General features: G+C 44.3%; 1 protein-coding gene across 3 annotated transcripts; it reads right to left on the bottom strand.

Annotated features, from left to right (window-relative positions):
* Positions 1-843: 843 nt before the first annotated feature.
* Positions 844-11683, bottom strand: UAP1 (UDP-N-acetylglucosamine pyrophosphorylase 1). Of its 3 annotated transcripts, none has more exons than XM_073571606.1 (11): positions 11489-11683; positions 8859-9154; positions 8502-8706; positions 7971-8146; positions 5269-5441; positions 4832-5025; positions 4615-4755; positions 4333-4521; positions 3705-3752; positions 2699-2765; positions 844-1306 (listed from the first exon to the last, which is right to left on the bottom strand). In XM_073571606.1, the coding sequence occupies exons 1-11, from the start codon at positions 11581-11583 to the stop codon at positions 1208-1210; spliced, it is 1683 nt and encodes a 560-aa protein (XP_073427707.1). In that variant the 5' UTR covers positions 11584-11683; the 3' UTR covers positions 844-1207. The 3 variants fall into 3 exon arrangements, with proteins under 3 accessions (XP_073427707.1, XP_073427711.1, XP_073427710.1); XM_073571610.1 differs by having other exon boundaries at positions 11524-11662; XM_073571609.1 differs by lacking the exon at positions 3705-3752.
* Between the last annotated feature and the right edge of the window lie 7810 nt (positions 11684-19493).

Below are 19493 nucleotides of genomic sequence, written 5' to 3'. Positions count from 1 at the left end.
ATTTGTTCTCAATCTTTTTACAGTAAGGCTACGTTCACACGTAGTGGAACTCTCGCGGAAATTACCGCGAGAATTCCGGCTTCCATTCCGCGGGAAAATCTCATTTTAAATTCCTGCGATTTTCCCGCGGAAAAACTAGCATTTTGCAAGCGTAATTAGCTTGCAGAATGCTAGCGTTTTCCAAGTGATCTGTAGCATCGCTTGGAGAACTGATTGACAGGTTGGTCACACTCGTCAAACACAGTGTTTGACAAGTGTGACCAACTTTTTACTATTGAGGCTGCCTATGCATCATCAGTAGTAAAGATAGGATGTAAAAAAAAAAAAAAAAAAAAAAGTTATTCTCACCTTCCAGCGTCCCGCGCAGCCTTCCCGCCTCTCTCCACGCTCCTAGTAATCCTTTGCGAGAATGACCGCGATGACATACGTGCTCGCGGGATCGCGACGTCTCACGGTCATTCGCGCTGACGTTGCGATTCTGCTAAATTAATGAGCATGCTGCGTTTTTTTTACCGCAAAGCGATTCCGCCGCGGTAAAAAACGCAGCATTAGCACAGCATTGCGGAATCCCATAGGAATGCTTATTTTTCGCATTTTCGTGGCAAAATCGCGCGGTTAAAACCGCCGCGAAAAGGCGAAAAAGCCGCCACGTGTGAACTCAGCCTTACAGGAGGACTAATAGAACCACAACACAACAGACTTCTACAAAACAAGCTCCAAAATTGATGTCAATTATTTACTAGAACTGATATCAGGAGTGCTGCAAGGTTTTAAACCAGGTAATTATTAGCCAAATAAATATGTAAAATAAGACCGTAAAACAGGAAAAAAAAAAAGCTTGAGAATTTAGAATGTTGCCGTTTACTTTTTTTTTTTTAAGAAATTGCCGTAACCCATCAAAAATTAAATACACAAACAGAACAGTAAAATATCGTAGAATACATTAAAATAAATCTGAATGTACAATAGCTTACTATGTACAATTTTAAAAAAATAGTTACTATTTACCTTCATGTGGAGCCTGCTATACAGAGGAACATTTCTCACATTTATGTTTGGCATTTAAAATTATAAAATAAAAAAAAAGTCTGAAGTCCAGTATAGTCAGGAAGACCCAAGTAATTCATATGTTCAAGTACCGTTCAATCCCCAGAACCATTCAATCACGGCGCCACATGTGCAGGAATAGTTGATCCGCCGGCATCTTCTAGTGACACGTGCCGTTTCTCACCAGCCGCTGAGCTCCATTCTCGTCAATTGTAAGTGGCGCGTGGAACTCCAGATTTTGCACATATGACTCCAGCCCCTGAATTGTAGAAGGGGGGAGAGGTTATGGTGATGTCATATAGCGCAAAAGGTGTGAACTGGAAGGAGGCCGGGCTCCCAATGTACACTGACCCCTACCCAGGTCCACTACACCGGATTCCACTGGGACACTCAAGAACGCTCATGGTACACAAGTGCGGTTGCAAGTCTTTGTTCCCAATGTAGATTAACCCCTTCACAACCAGATTTTCTTTTTCCCCCCTCCCAAGAGCAAATAACATTAACTTTTCAACCAACATAGCCATGTGAGGGCTATTTTTTTTTTTTGGCGCAGGGCGAGTTGTACTTTTGAATGGCATCATCCATTTTACCGTGCATTGTACAGAAAAATGTAAAAGAAAAACATTCGAGTGTGGCTAAATTGTGAGAGAGAAAAAAAGCAGCAGTTCCACAATATTATTTTTTTTTGGTGCTCAGGATGGTGGTGGGTTTGGAGTAGATTTGGCTTTTACACCATTTGTTATGCAGCAAAGAAAAATAAAAATTTAATATGCAATTGGATTCGAGCCAGTGCGATTATGGGGATCCTAAAACTTGTATAAACAGGAGGGAAGGATCCAGCGAGAAAATAGCAGTCTAAAAAATAACTTTTCATCCATTATTTTAAAACATGGATGGCACAAAGTTGTCAGGCAAAAAAAGTCAGATCAACGCGTTTCGACTTTGCAGTCTTCGTTAGATCTTGACGAAAACTACAAAGTCGAAACGCGTTGATCTGACAACAATGTGTTTTTTTGCCTGACAACTTTGCGCCGTCCATATTTAAAATAATGGATTAAAAGTTATTTTTTAGACTGCTATTTTCTCGCTGGATCCTTCGCTCCTGTTACATATGTTTGCTTCAATGGAACCGTGCTGAGTGCCAGCTGTCTAACGTGGAGACTACACAGTAGTGAACTGGCTTCACAGTCTTTTTCCTAAAACTTGTATAGTTTTATTTAAAGGGACAAAGAAAAAACAAAAACACAGTTTTGGCCGCAGACTTTCTCCTTATGGCATGTACCAATCCGTTTAATTAATCTTACATTTTATGGACGTGGAGATACCACATAGGTGTACTTTTTAGTATTTATTCTTCCAACCCCTGGCACCAGAACTTCTCTCAACTGGATAGCCCTGAATTTGTCAGTGGAGAGTTGGCCGCTCATGCACAACCCTCTTCATTAATTCATACAGGAGATATGAAAAATAGCAAGTGACAATGTAGAGAGCTGTGCAAGTGCAGCCAACTCTCCACTGACAGCAGCCAACTGGAGGTCTGAGGTCCTCTGTTCGAGGATCTTGAAACCATTATGGTTTATACTGTGGTGTCGGAGATGGGAATACCATGGATTTCAGAATTATATATATATTTGGTCATGCAGCAACTCACCTCTCCAGCGTAAGAAACAAGGGGAGAGATCTCACATTGAATTGGCAAGTCACCTGCTTCTTTCATGCTACAGGGACAAAACAAACCAAATGTATTAGAAAGTAGTAATACGAGCATGGAAAGGCTGGTTACAAAGCAGGTAGGACGGAGGAGACCGTACCCATTTGTGGGCCAACCCATAGAAGAAACCAGTGAGAACATGCATGGAGTGATTAGTAGACACCTTGTAAAGTGAGGAAAACTAAAGTCTCATTCATAACCTGCATGTCTAGATACATCCACCCACTGCCACCGGTAGAGCACTGCGACCCCTGCGACGAGTGAGGGGTAGGATCGTTAAAGGAACATTTTGCTTTTTAAGTAAAGAAAGCTCAATCATTGCAATGAGGAGTTCTGAAGTTTCTAATTTCCTTCCAGCGATAAGATGCCAGTAAGCAGAAACACCAAGCCACATTTCAGCCAATCACAGTGCACCGTTTAGATTTTAGAACAATATTGCATTGGTTAAAATGGAAAAAAGGCTAATTTTTCTGTTTTGGTCTACAAGTACAACCAGAGAATCAATACCTGTGCTGATCAGGTCAGGCTCGCTGGTTCAAGGCTGAAGAGATCAGGACACAGGGATGAACCCTTGAATTGCGGGCGCTCCGAGCTCTTGTAATACATTATTGTGCACTTGTATTAGTTGGAAGAGATCAGAGCAGGTTTTCAGTTTGTTTCCATTTACTCACACTAATCAGACCATGAGATCGAGGAACAAATACATGAGAAAACTGCAGAACTTGCAATATTACAGTGATTGAGAAGTGCGCTTATATTTCAGCACTTGCTTGAACCCTAAAAAAAGGCTCAAGTGGGATGAGGAACTTGTATGTTGTACTGGTATGCTCGAATGAAAGTTTCCAGCATCTCTTGATGGTCACCATTTATTCCCTCCACCAAGTGGAAAAAAAAGCCCTTGTTAGTTGCCCTTGTGGAAGACCCTGCACCATGCAGCCATAGTTACTTGTTCTGTGTGTGGTCTGGCGTGGTTCCATTCTCTTCTTTAGCATGGCTGTTTTAAAGATAAATGTAATAAACATGGAATTGAATGAAACCTAAAACAAAATTATAGTTCTTTCTCACGTCAAAGCATTACATGGATGGCCCACTGAGTTTAGGGTGCATCATAGTCTACTAAACCTCCTTTGTAGTGTTGAAACCTTGTGGGTGACGGGGGGCCCACACACCACCAAATGTACAGATTTAAAAAGGAAAAAGGCATAAAAAAAAAAAAAAAAAATTCAATTCTATACTAACCTACCAGTCCCTCTCCAGCAGTGCAGGTCCCGACAGCCTCAATGCTTCGTCTTCTGGTGGAGACAAACATGTGAGTGCCACGGCGTTAGTTACCGCTTCAGCTGCTGTTTGCTGTGGCTAATCACATGCCTGTCATTGAGGAAAAGTGCACCAAGGGGACTGGGTGGTGATGGCATGTACTGCTAGGAGAGCTACAATAGGGGACTGTTCATTTTTTTATTTTACCAACTTACGCCACGTCAAATTAAAGACACACACTTTAGTGGAATAGCCCATTAGCCTAATATGTAGCGGTTCCATTTTTACAATAGTAGTGTGATGAAGATGATACTTACAGGGGAATAGCTGGTATCCGGGTACCATTTTCATCCACAAAGTGTCCCCCAGAATTGAGAACCCAGCAGTGGTGTAAAGACATGAGCGCATGGCGCGCAGTAGTGGGGTTGTCCTTTCCGTTTTGGCTATCTGCATTTTTCAGAGGAGAGAATTCCTCCTCTCGAAGAACCTCAAACACTACAAACTTCCTGGAAGCAGAAAGTGAGAAGGTCAGTGGCTATCCTGACCACACAGACAAGCGCGCGGGTGAGCGACCAATCAGTCCTTGTTGATCTACTCACTTTGCAAACTGGAAAATATCAAACACAAACTTTTCCATTTTCATCCCGTTGGGTTTATCAGGGTGAATTAGCGAGCCCCGCACGTCCACATGAGGGATTTTCTTCACAGCAACATGGTGCTGCAGCTGAGGCTCATGGACCCTGTAACATACAGAATGGATGAGCTAAACCCTTGAGGACACATTTTACTTTAAGATTCCAGTGCCGAGTGACTTACTCCACCACTTGCTGAAGGAACTTCCTGGTGAAGAAGTGGTTGGCGATGTTGCCGGCATTATACATAAGTCTTCCATCTGCGCTCCTTTTTTGGGCCGTTGGGAGCGTGATCTCGCTGTATTCCACCACCTGGTACACACCATCCACACGACAAACAACACCGACTGGTTCTGTAGGATTCATCTTCTCCACAACCTAGGTATGCAAAATGCAGAAAAAGCAGATTACAGTGAAGCTAGAGATAATGGAGGAGGGTGAAGGCACTTTATGGCCATACACAGGGTAATAAAAAAGAAGAGCTTTATGGGACTGGCTTACGGTGCATTCTTCCCTTACGTACATAATCGACCAGCAGAACATCTAAAGATTTCATGGTCTAGCACTTACTTTATGTTATACATCTGCTCAAGTGTTTGCCTAAATGTGACGAGACTTTACCTTGGCTCCACAGTCCGTTCCGTTGGCCACACAGAAGCCAATGAACACTGGATCTGCCACCTTTACCAAGATGTTGTCTACACAGTACACATGGATGTAGTCTATGCCCCGCTTTTCCATATCTTTGAGCACCCCGTGTGCACCTAAGGCTCTATACAGTCCTCCGTTACCATCTGCAAATAAGAGCATGCTTTATTAGGGTCACTGTAGCATTGGTCGACAAGAGGCGTATGTGACTTCTGAAAAAAATTGGACCAAAACCATGAAGTGAGTAAGGTTTTTAAGGGGATGGTCTTAAGTTGATATTTTGGTAAAATTGCAGCACGCTCGTAAAAACGAGCAACTTTGCAATTTAACCCTCATTAAAAATACTCTGTTCTCCACACAGGAGAAATTTTTAATTTTATAGTTTATTGCCTAGATTGTCAGCCACCCTGGAGTCCCAGCCCGGTCGGTTGATTTGTGCGTGGCGCTAGTAGGGTCTGCACTTTACAGCTTGCACGGGTCTCTCTGAAGCTGGAGTTGGCCAACTTCAGTTCTATGTTGCAGAGGCAAACTGGTCCAAAGTGTCCATCTTTGAAAGCACACCACCTAGGGCTAACAAACTGGCAATCCGTGCAAGTGTTTCACCTGTTGAACAGCCGCGTGGTCTAGAACATATTTATCGAGAACGCCGAAGTCACTCTGTTAGCACCCGAGCATTGAAACACCTTCTCCAAGCACATTCGCTCATCACTAATGCTTAGGATTTTCTGGGTGACAAATGGCCTCAGGGAATGGTCCCTCAGCATCTAGGTTCACACATAAAAGTGCAAAAAGTTTACATGATTTCATAGCACCATATCGTCAGGGCTCGTGCAGCAGACCGAACCTTGAAAAAGAAGCGAAACGCGCGTCGGTGGGGGCTCTGCACGTGCCCTGACCTGAAACAATATGGGTAAGCACTTTTTGCGCAGGGTGATGGGGATTTTGGGTAGAGTGCTCACCTACTTATGATTCTTACAAATTACTGATCCCCAGTATATTTCCCATGTATCTATGAGCACTTAGCACTTTATATAGAATGTTATTGTGTCAGGACATAGGATCAGGTAGTATAAGGCTCCCAATCTTTACATAGTTTTTTATGTTAATGTCATGGTGTATTTATTAAGTGTTCAATAAATTTCTACTTTTGGTGATATTGGACGCAGTACTTCTTTTTTCTTGTTTTTACAGTATGATATTCAGGAATGTCCATTTGAGATGTCCTTGGAGACATAACCACATAGTTTTTGGTCTCTCTGGTGTATCTGTATTATTGGTGTCCTATATGGTTCTTTTTCATGCCAATCTCTGTAGCGACAGCGCACCTTTTTTGGTGTAGATTTTAATAACTCATTTCAAAAATCCTAAATCTGCTATTTAAATTATTTTTATATGTTTTAAATGAGTTTCTGCAAAAAAAAAAAAAAAAAAATATTATATGTATGTAGGTGTCAAAAATATTGGTGCATTTTAGGTGGAAAAAAAAATGCTGCAGTTTGTTTAGAAATATGCACCAAACATGCGGTGTGTGAATATAACTATAAAGTGGTTTTCAGGATAGAGTTCTCGTTCCAGAAAAGTTCCTTTCTGATGTTACGTGACCATATAGGTTAGATTATTGGGCGGCACGGTGGATCAGTGATTAGCACTGCAGCCTTGCAGCGCTGGGGTCCTCGGTTCAAATCCCACCAAGGACAACATCTGCAAGGAGATTGTACGTTTGCGTGGGTTTCCTCCCACATTCCAAAGACATACTGATAGGAAATTTAGATTGTGAGCCCCAATGGGCGGGCAATGGGGACAGCGATGATAATGTGTGCAAAACTAAAGCGCTGCGGAATATGTTAGCGCTATATTAAAATAAAGCTTAGTGGCTGTTGGCTGATTCTATTCCTCCTTCCCCCCACATACATGCTTAGCTGAGTGCACATGTATCCATATACCCCATAAGATCATTTGAGAGTTAACGGAAAAGAAAACAAAAAAAGGGTCATTTGGACATTCAGATGACTCAAAACTTTTTTTTTTTGCAATGTGGACATTTAAAATCCAACATGTCCAATAGTTTTCTCCGTCTACCCCAAAATATCTGGCCACAAAAGTCAGAACACCCCATAAGCATTACATAACCCCATCGGCCAAACCCATCAGCAGAAGTCTAAGGGTCCCGTTTCAGATAGCGACGCACCAGCGATCCCGACGATACGACCTGGTAGGGATCGCTGGTGCATCGCTACATGGTCACTAGTAAGCTTGCAAACAGGCAGATCTCTTCAACGACGCACCAGCGATCCCAACAACGATGCGACCTGGTAAGGATCGCTGGTGCGTTGTCACACAGCAGCTATTCTGAACGATTCCAGCCTGCGTCCCTGAGTTCTGCATTGCCAACAAGGTCGCTCGTCGGCGTCAAACACAGCGATGCATGCTGGCCGGCGGGACGCCGACGATGAAAAAATGGCCCAGGACATTCGAGCACGATCAGCGATATCCAGCCGGGCCGGTCGCTGCTATGTGTCACATGTAGCGAGATCGCTGTTGCGTCACAAAATCGGTGACGCATCAGTGATCTCGCTAGCGATCTCACTATGTGAGATGGGGCCTTAATACCTCCTAATCAGCTTATAGTTCGGGATCCCTGTAAACAAAAAAGAAACCAAATAATCATAGCCGACCTGGAGCCATGGAAAGCTTGCCCTTTTCTTCCATAAGGATTTTCCCATCAAAACTCATGGCTGGTAACATTCCTTGTTGGAACAACACAATGTCTTCTTCATTCAGCCCAAAATATCGATGTTTCTGGAAGAATTCACGAGTAGACTCCATAGTACGACCACTTGTCATGATGTACCTGCGAAATGCAAGAGAAAACAAAAAAGTAAAATAAGACGAAAAAAAAAAAAATCCAGATCTGTTCCACTATGCAAGACTTATACTCTACGTCTGTGATAAACCCCAGGCACCATCCAGGAGTGGAGCTTCCTCATGACATTTTTCATGACTTATGGCCAGGAATAAGGACTAAATGACTCTGTACCTGATATATCTGGGATACCACCACTTCTTGTGACCAAGTTTTGGTGATGGCTTTAGTGGGTCTACAAAAATCCTGGACAGGTCAACGGTAATAACCTTAAGCCACTCGTTTCGTCCATTTTCACACACAGAATCACCCCCCTCAAGCTGATCCATTACGCATGACCCACCATGGAATGATACAGTCCTTCCCATGTTTCTCCTTTGCGAGCCTCTGTAATTTCAAGATGCGTTCAGCCTGGATCTGGAAGAGGCTTTTGTGGGAGGGAAGGCCGACATCATACATACCCTTGGGGTAGGTCACCCCCAAACGGGTTCCTTGCCCACCAGCAAGCAACAAAACTGCTACTTTACCATGGGCAATATGAGTAAAACCTGGCAACAAAACACAAAATACACATTGGTTTCTAATATTACTACATCACCCTACAGAAAGAAAAAATATATATATATATTCCCCATTCTTAGCTTGTAAGTTACAGACGCCTCCAGATCACATTACAGAATGACTGAAGCCACACGGTTACCTTCTGCCTCCCAGTCACTAAGACGCTCTTGATCCCGTGTGACACTGCCCAGGACCTCTCTCGGCACAGCCTCCATCCTGGCGTCCACTTTTTCCTGGGCAGAAGATACAGAATACGCGGCCATGGCCCTGTGAAAGAAGCCATTGAGTTCCTGGAAATGCAAGCTCTGCAACTCCTCCAGCAAATGAGAGCGTTGGGCTTCAGACAGTTCATCCCAAAACTGCAACACATGGCTCTGACCAGCCTCCTCCAGGGACAAACGAAGCATTTTTACGTCCATGTTTTGAATCCTAGTTCTAAAGAGAAAACGTTTCAGAGGATTAAACCTATGAACTTCACGCAGGTCTTTTCCTACACATACAGGTAGGATCAAGAAGGGGGAACTTTTATTTTAGAATCTTTTACAGATTACAACAGAACAAGATGCAACCAGTGAAGAAGAGAAATTATTTGCTGAACCTTTGCTCTACTGGCTAGGTCAGTAGACTATGGCGGTTGGACAGGAGCCCTCTGAACCACCTCCTATCTGCTGGCTTTCCCCGGCGTCTCTTCTGATTTGTAGGCCTAGCGTGATGTCATGCGTGTGATACCAAAATGATGATGTTGCTGCACGCCTACACAAAGGAAGAGGTAGGCAGGAGTGGGTCACAGGGCTCCCGTTTGGTGGCCATTAACTACTAAGAATGGCAGCTGGATGAAGGTTCTGATCAGTGGGAGGAAAGTAATGCATTTAAGTCAGTCATACCTACAAAAAGAAAATTCTAATTTTTAAACATGATTGTGAACGGCAGCAAATCATTCCCACCACTGATCCCCTGTGGCAAGTGGTTGGCATATGGGCATTTCCTGTGTGCCCGAGATGGGTCCAGGAACTAGAGACCAGTGAGAACTTTAGGAGTCAAGGACATCAGTGGATACAAGTATTGCTTCTTTTGTATTTGGACGCTGCAATTGATTGACCAGATAACCCCTTCAATCCCTATACACACAATTGCAGTTTTACAACCCATTGTGTTTCCCCTGCATGCGTCCAGATACCTTAGATATCGTTAGAAGGTGGATTGGCGGCCATGTATAGACGACTGCCAGCCACGTGGGCTCTAGCAAAGCCAGAGCTGACATGAAATAAGGTGTGAACAGCCATTTGGACATTGCCGGCACGTCCTAGCAATATATCATTGACTGTCCAGGTAAAATTCCCATGATACAGAAGGATACATTACACAGCAATGATTCCCTTCAGACTCAAATCCCTCAATGGTTTAAAGGGGTTTTCCAACAATTAGATTTTTTTCCTGAAAATTCTTTCATATTACAAAATAAGAGTTGGTGCCAGAATAATCTCTTACCGGACAGCATTCCCAGATCTCCTTGTGATTAGCCGGCCTGATGCCCAATCATGTGGCAACGAATACATCGCGTATGCCGGTGTGGTGCCCAATCACGTGGCAACGATTACATCACGTAGGCCGGCCTGGTGCCCAATCACGTGGCAACAATTACATCACGTTGGCCGGCGTGGTGCCCAGTCACATGGCAACAATTACATCATGTAGGCCGGCGTGGTGCCCAATCACGTGGCAACAATTACATCACGTTAGCCGGTGTGGTGCCCAATCACGTAGCAACGATTACATCGCGTAGGCCGGCTAATCACAAGAAGAGCTGCGGATGCCGTCTGGCAAGAGGCGGTTCTCATGGCTCACGTCCCGTGATCAGAGATTACTATCGTGATCGATGGACCGGGTTGTGGAAGTGATTCCACCAACTCTATAAAGTAATGGACGAAGCTGTAGGTCCGTGTTCACATTACTTTTCTACCGCACATTTTCCATGTGAAGCCCTGAAAATAGGGATTCGGACAGAACCATTCACCACAACTGGGGACAGGGTCACGGTGCTCCCTGTGGCCTTTGTCCCAGCAGAAACGCGTGGTAGAAGCGTGGTCTTGTGACATCGGGACTTAGTCAATGACTGGTAGCCGAGTCTGCACCAGAGACAGATGGTTCACCGCTGCCCAGTCCCTAGGAGGGAGGGCACCGGCATCTTGAGCATGGGAAGTGACCGGCTGATCATACACTGTATCAGAGCACAAGACACCAGGACACAGGAGCAGCACACCCCCTGCCACATGTGGAGCCCCCCGACATGCTGTGATCATCTCTGCAGCCCCCCCCCGACATGCTGTGATCATCTCTGCAGCCCCCCCCCCGACATGCTGTGATCATCTCTGCAGCCCCCCCCCGACATGCTGTGATCATCTCTGCAGCCCCCCCCCGACATGCTGTGATCATCTCTGCAGCCCCCCCCCCGACATGCTGTGATCATCTCTGCAGCCCCCCCCCACACATGCTGTGATCATCTCTGCAGCCCCCCCCCCACATGCTGTGATCATCTCTGCAGCCCCCCCCCCACATGCTGTGATCATCTCTGCAGCCCCCCCCCCACATGCTGTGATCATCTCTGCAGCCCCCCCCCCACATGCTGTGATCATCCCTGCAGCCCCCCGACATGCAGTGATCATCCCTGCAGCCCCCATGTGCCAGGCACACAGTAATAATCGGGTTATGCCTCCCCAGCACGTCACCTCCATCAGGACCTGTCCACGTTGTCACATCCCCACTACTCACCTCCCAGCCCGGATTCTTGTACACAATACACACACCTCGACGCCCTGTGACCTCTTTATATACAGTACTGTGCTGGCCCCGCCCACACACAGCATGCTGCGCCCGTCTCCATAGCAGCGCTCAGTGACGTGCCGCAGCCATCATACTGTTGGCGCTGTCTGGACCTTGTGTGTCTCTGTCCCATAGCTGCATCAGAGGGCAGTGTCTAAAGCACGTTCCTTAATTGGCTGAAATTGAATGACGTCATATGGTTTCTTCCAATAGAAGATCATGGCGCTAGACTCGCTCCTCCCACTTTGCTTCGTGGCACGTTGTGATGATTAAGAGGAAGCACATCATGGGGGTGGAGCTACTATATGGGGGTGTGACCACTACCTAAGTAAGCTGACTGCAGAGTCCTGGGAGCGGGGCGGTTAGTCTGGTTACACCGGTGTCCGGAGAGGAGTCCCCGGGAGGAGCTGCAGGGAACGGCCTGCCTAATGTGTCACAGCGGGGATCGTGTCTGGTGGAACAATTAACCCCCTAAGGGGACAGAAAATGTTCCACTTTGTGCCCATTTTGGTTAATCCCTCCTGACTCGCCGGTGCTGTGTGAGTTCTGTCAGCGTGCACTGATGTAGCGGGGTACAACACGTGTCTCCCTCCCCGGTGCGTTCTCCAGGCTGATGCCCCTATGGCAGCCGGACTGGGGAGGAAGCTTCCTGGGCGCCGGTAACCTCTGCTGGGCACTGGGCCTCACACCACGACGTAACCTCAAGAAGAGGCCCCCAGTACGCCGGCCACAGGGGTAACCACCGTGTACCCCACAGTTTTAGGGCACACCTCTTTGTTCTATTCTACATTAGGATCATTTTTTATTTCCTTTTGGTTGAAGGTGCCATAATGCCAGTGCCTACAGTCATGGCCAAAAGTTTTGAGAATGACACAAATATTAATTTTTACAAAGTCTACTGCTTCATTTTTTCTAATGGCAATTTGCATATACTCAAGAATGTTATAAAGAGTGATCAGCTTAACAGCAATTACTTGCAAAGTCAATATTTGCCTAGAAAATTAACTTTATCCCCCAAAACACATTTCAACATCATTGCAGCCCTGCCTTAAAAGGACCAGCTAACATCGTTTCAGTGATTGCTCCATTAACACAGGTGTGGGTGTTGATGAGGACAGGGCTGGAGATCTGTCATGATTAAGTAAGAATGACACCACTGGACACTAGGGTGACCGCAAAAAATCGATGTCGGAATTTTGTCCGTCTGGACCCCACAAAACGATTCCCCTTTCCAGATATTGAGAGAGCCAAAATTTGAGCTCGATCAAACGACGTTAACCCGTGCCGCTCGTCGCTCAAAGTTTGAAAAATCCAAATTGAGGTATTTTAAGATTTAGGTATTTTGCATAGTCTGTTAGACTATAAAGAATGTGACAACAACATTGCAGAAATAGCCCTGACCAAATTTTCGAACCATTTTTGGTATTTGAATGCAGAGTTGGTGGGATTATCGTTTTTTGATCCCACCATTACAGACAATGAAAAGTTGTTAATGGATAATAAATTGCTCAGTAGCACAGATGAACCATCAGAGCACGCTAGGGTTGTAAAGCCAAAAGTTAGGAAAGAAAAATTAAAAGAGGTAGGAAGTAACCGACTTTAACGACCTTCTGACAAAAGATGAAGAACAAAAGCAATATGTCCTGCAAGTTGTAAGCAAATGCCGAGCATTATATTCTGACGTTTCAAAAACTACTTTAACAAAAGCTCTAGAATAGATTAGATAACTATGTAAAATTATCAACTCATGTAGGTTAGCGTGCTCTGATGGTTCATCTGTGCTACTGAGCAATTTATTAGCCATTAACAACTTTTCATTGTCTGTAATGGTGGGATCAAAAAACGATACTCCCACCAACTCCGCATTCAAATACCACAAATGGTTCGAAAATTTGGTCAGGGCTATTTCTGCAATGTTGTTGTCACATTCTTTATAGTCTAACAGACTATGCAAAATACCTAAATCTTAAAATACCTCAATTTGGATTTTTTCAAACTTTGAGCGACGAGCGGCACGGGTTAACGTCGTTTGATCGAGCTCAAATTTTGTCTATCTCAATATCTGGAAAGGGGAATCGTTTTGTGGGGTCCAGACGGACAAGATTCCAACATTTTTTCCCCCCCATATGAGATCCGGTCACCCTACTGGACACTTTAAAAGGAGGCTGGTGCTTGGCATCATTGTTTCTCTTCTGTTAACCATGGTTATCTCTAAAGAAACATGTGCAGTCATCATTGCACTGCACAAAAATGGCCTAACAGGGAAGAGTATCGCAGCTAGAAAGATTGCACCTCAGTCAACAATCTATCGCATCATCAAGAACTTCAAGGAGAGAGGTTCCCTTGTTGCCAAAAAGGCTCCCGGGCGCCCAAGAAAGACCAACAAGCGCCAGGACCGTCTCTTAAAAGTGTTTCAGCTGCGGGATCGGGCTACCAGCAGTGCAGAGCTTGCTCAGGAATGGCAGCAGGCAGGTGTGAGTGCATCTGCATGCACTGTGAGGCGGAGACTCTTGGAGCAAGGCCTGGTCTCAAGGAGGGCAGCAAAGAAGCCACTTCTCTCCAGAAAAAACATGGACAGACTGATATTCTGCAAGAGGTACAGGGAGTGTACTGCTGAGGACTGGGGTAAAGTCATTTTCTCTGATGAATCCCCTTTTCGATTGTTTGGCACATCTGGAAAACAGCTTATTCGGAGAAGACCAGGTGAGTGCAACCACCAGTCTTGTCTCATGCCAACTGTCAAGCATCCTGAAACCATTCATGTGTGGGGTGGCTTCTCAGCCAAGGGAATGGGCTCTCTCTCAGTCTTGCCTAAAAACACAGCCATGAATAAAGAATGGTACCAGAATGTCCTCCAAGAGCAACTTCTCCCAACCGTCCAAGAGCAGTTTGGCGATCAACAATGCCTTTTTCAACATGATGGAGCACCTTGCCATAAAGCAAAGGTGATAACTAAATGGCTCAGGGAACAAAACATAGAGATTTTGGGACCATGGCCTGGAAACTCCCCAGATCTTAATCCCATTGAGAACTTGTGGTCAATCATCAAGAGATGGGTGGACAAACAAAAACCTTCAAATTCAGACAAAATAAAAGCATTGATTTTGCAAGAATGGACTGCGATCAGTCAGGATTTGATCCAGAAGTTGATTGAGAGCATGCCAGGGAGAATTGCTGAGGTCCTGAAGAAGAAGGGTCAACACTGCAAATATTGACTTGCTGCATTAACTCATTCTGTCAATATGACCTTTTGCTACTCATAATATGATTGCAATTATATTTCTGTATGTGATAAAAACATCTGACAAACACAGAAAAACCAGAGGCCAGCAGATCATGTGAAAATATAATATTTGTGTCATTCACAAAACTTTTGGCCATGACTGTACATTTCTAGGGATGCAGCAATACCAAAGACACAATTTTTGGAGGGATGGAAATAGGTGGTGATTCCAATATATATAAAATTATAAATATTAAGAGTTATATATAATGTCTTTTACTATTTATAATTTGTCCCCATAGAGGACTTCACCTTACGATTGTTTGATCACCAGCAGTATATACTGCAGGTCTAAGGCAACCGTCACACTTGGCGACGCACCAGCGATCCTGACAACGATGCGACCTGGTAGGGATCGCTGGTGCGTCGCTATGAGGTCGCTGCAGCCTTACAGTGCTGGGGTCCTGGACTCAAATCCCACAAAGGACATCTGAAAGGAGTTCGTATGTTCTCCCCGTGTTTGCGTGGGTTTCCTCCGGGTTGTCTGGTCTCCGACACTCCAAAGACCTACTGATAGGGAACGTAGATTGTGAGCCCCAATGGGGACAGTGACGATAGCGTCTGTGGAATATGATGGCGCTATATCCAGGGCTGTGGAGTCGGAGTCGGTATAAAATGGACCGACTCCTAAAATATATAATAAATTGGGTACAGTAGCTCAATGCAGAATATGCTGAATATTTTTTCATAGGAATTTGGGAAAGTTATGAAATGTCTTATAAATGGCTGTTCTATTCCTGATCTAAGGCTACATTCACACACAGCGTTTTTCCTGCGTTTTTTGAGGATACGTTTTTCAGTTGCAAAAGCAGATCAGATTTTTAAAAAAACCGCATCACCTGAAAGGTTTTTGAGCTCATAGATAATGTTTTCCATAGAGCAGATTTCTAATCTGCTTTTGCCATCTATCCATTTATCCATATCTGTCTATCCATATCTTATCTGTACCAAAAAGAATGAAAGTTGGATAGCACATGGACTAACCCTCCTTTTTTTTCTTTTAGCACCAGTCAGGTACACCTCATAGCTGCCCAAAAGGCCGCCCAGGACAGGCATTGCTCGTCTTCAGTAAAATCAACTGATAGTTGGAATAAATAGACTGCATTCATCACCACATCTTCTTAAGGTGCAGGCTTTATTTTCAAGTGTAGGGGTGTGAAGTATGAGGTTCTGCAGTAGCTGAGGTGTGCAGTATGAAATTCTGCGGAACAGTATGAGATTCTGCCCCCCCAGGTTTGATCCTGGCTACGCCCATAGTGTGAATGTAGCCTGAGGATCTAGGCTTTATCTTAGCTGAGATAAGTCATAGTGTGTGTGTGTATATATATACATACACACAGTACAGACCAAAAGTTTGGACACACCTCAATCAAAGCGTTTTCTTTATTTTCATGACTATGAAAATTGTAGATTCACTCTGAAGGCATCAAAACTATGAATTAACACATGGAATTCTATAATTAACAAAAAAGTGTGAAACAACTGAAAATACTGTATGTCTTATATTGTAGGTTCTTCAAAGTAGCCACCTTTTGCTTTAATTTCTGCTTTGCACACTTTGGCATTCTCTTGATGAGCTTCAAGAGGTAGTCACCGGAAATGGTTTTCACTTCACAGGTGTGCCCTGTCAGGTTTAATAAGTGGGATTTCTTGCCTTAGAAATGGGGTTGGGACCATCAGTTGTGTTGTGCAGAAGTCTGGTGGATACACAGGTGATAGTCCTTCTGAATAGACTGTTAGAATTTGTATTATGGCAAGAAAAAAGCAGCTGAGTAAAGACAAACGAGTGGCCATCATTACTTTAAGAAATGAAGGTTAGTCAGTCCGAAAAATTGGGAAAACATTGAAAGTGTCCCCAAGTGCATTGGCAAAAACCATCAAGCGCTACAAAGAAACTGGCTCACATGAGGTCCTCCCCAGGAAAGGAAGACCAAGAGTCACCTCTGCTGCGGAGGATAAGTTCATCCTAGTCACCAGCCTCAGAAATCACAGGTTAACAGCAGCTCAGAATAGAGACCAGGTCAATGCCACACAGAGTTCTAGCAGCAGACACCTCTCTGCAACAACTGTTAAGAGGAGACTTTGTGCAGCAGGCCTTCATGGTAAAATAGCTGCTAGGAAACCACTGCTAAGGACAGGCAACAAGCAGAAGAGACTTGTTTGGGCTAGAGAACACAAGGAATGGACATTAGACCAGTGGAAATCTGTGCTTTGGTCTGATGAGTCCAAATTTGAGATCTTTGGTTCCAACCTCCGTGTCTTTGTGCGACGCAGAAAAGGTGAACGGATGGACTCTACATGCCTGGTTCCCACCGTGAAGCATGGAGGAGGAGGTGTGGGGGTGCTTTGCTGGTGACACTGTTGGGGATTTATTAAAAATTGAAGACATACTGAACCAGCATGGCTACCACAGCATCTTGCAGCGGCATGCTATTCCATCCGGTTTGCGTTTAGTTGGCCCATCATTTATTTTTAAACAGGACAATGACCCCAAACACACCTCCAGGCTGTGTAAGGACTATTTGACCAAGAAGGAGAGTGATGGGGTGCTACGCCAGATGATCTGGCCTCCACAGTCACCAGACCTGAACCCAATCGAGATGGTTTGGGGTGAGCTGGACCGCAGAGTGAAGGCAAAAGGGCCAACAAGTGCTAAGCATCTCTGGGAACTCCTTCAAGACTGTTGGAAGACCATTTCCGGTGACTACCACTTGAAGCTCATCAAGAGAATGCCAAGAGTGTGCAAAGCAGTAATCAAAGCAAAAGGTGGCTACTTTGAAGAACCTAGAATATAAGACATATTTTCAGTTGTTTCACACTTTAATTATATAATTCCTCACGTGTTAATTCATTGTTTTGATGCCTTCAGACTGAATCTACAATTTTCATAGTCATGAAAATAAAGAAAACTCTTTGAATGAGAAGGTGTGTCCAAACTTTGGTCTGTAACGTATACATGTATACAGTGTATTACATATTTACAATTTATTACAGTTTTTTGTGTTCTAAAGTTGTATTCCAATAAATAGATATTATGTTCTATCTAAATATCTTGATTATTGGATCATATAAATGATTAAATGTCTGATGTTCACATTGTACTAAAATACATTTTTCACTTAAATATAAGCAATATGTGTGGGAGTCGTGGAGTCGGAGTCGGTGTAAGGGAAATTGAGGAGTTGGAGTCGCAGGTTTGGCTTACCGACTCCACAACGCTGGCTATATCAGTAAGGAAAATAAATGACTAGAACTATATGTACAATATGGAATTTTATTATATTAAGGACTGTGGTGGCCTTGTTCTCCTGAAGAACGATCCTCCGGCTTTCTGTGACTTCCTGAAGTAATTTTTCTTCTTGATTTCTGCATGAATTATACAGTAAGTGAAGATATTGGTGAAAGCCGTAATTTGTACACATGCATTGTGAGATGACAATCAGGGATGGGTTCACAGTGTCTCGTCATTCTCAGGGTGTGTCGAGCTGTAAGGTGTGTTGGGGAGAATTGGGACGTCAAAACGAGAAGTTTCATTTGTCATTTCCCTGATTCTTAACATTGAAAGTAATTTTTATAACACAGATTAGAAAATTGATTTCATAGCATGAGATGTTTTCATTAGTGCTCCTTCACACCTTGTTTTCCATGCGTCTCCACTCTTTTTGGGGTTCTGTAAAGGCAGAGTTGCCAATCAAGAAAGGAGATGGGGGGAACAGATAGAAAACAAGGGTGCGTCAACTTTTTTTGTTTGACCAGTTTTGCGCAGTTTTGACAGTTTCCCTTTAACATTGGCACAGGTCCCTGTTGATCCATTGAAAGTCCTTGGGCCCCAGTACTGGCCGGCACTACTGAACCCCTGTGAGGTACAGCGGCGTTCACTACACCCTGCAGGCCACCACCAGAGCTTTAATCCATTAGATATGTCAGTAGCGATCTTGGCTTCCAAGTGGTTGACTGGGGACGGGGTGTCCTTTCTCATGCTATCTGTGCATTGCAAAGTTATGATCCTTTTTAGCTTGTTTTTTTTTGCTTCTCAGTATGAAATACAGTGTACTAGCTATGATTTCCAGTGTAAAACTGATAGGAACCCATACAGGAGAGACTCGGAGGAGGTCACTGTTGGATCTCCGGCTTCCTTGTCAACCCATGGACACCTTGCAATTGTGTCGCAGAGCGGGTTGCGGGTGAAGCCACTTGGATGCCACAGTTGGGAATGATCACATCATCAAAGATGTAAAACAGTTGGGATTGGAGTATAGTATAGGTGACACCAGCAAGTGAGAGCAAGCGTGAAGTCCCTGTGCCAGCACCATCATTGCACTGTAACAAAATGGCGCCTTACAATAAATACCTTTCTGCCATAACCTAATTGTACATCTCATGTAAGGAATAGGTGCATCTGATTACAGTTGCATGTGCAAAAGCTTGATTCCAGCTCACCCAGTTGCTCTATGCTCATCCACTTGGAGCTCAGACACCGGCCTCGCCCTGGCCTCCCATCAAGGACAATAGAAAAAATTGAAATCCGGCTCAACAGGACTGGGTCTCTCTTTTTTTATTTTTAAAAAGAAAATATAGTGCATAGAAAAGAAAATTTTCATGGTTGACATGGCCCAGTCGACGCGTTTTGACTGCACTAAGCGGTCTTGCTCATGAGTCCTGTTGAGCCGG

Source organism: Dendrobates tinctorius, unplaced genomic scaffold (genome assembly GCF_039654945.1).
Source record: "Dendrobates tinctorius isolate UK_male_01 unplaced genomic scaffold, ASM3965494v1 ptg000029l, whole genome shotgun sequence".
NCBI classification, from domain to species: Eukaryota; Metazoa; Chordata; class Amphibia; order Anura; family Dendrobatidae; genus Dendrobates; species Dendrobates tinctorius.
This window is presented reverse-complemented; position numbering and strand designations above follow the sequence as displayed.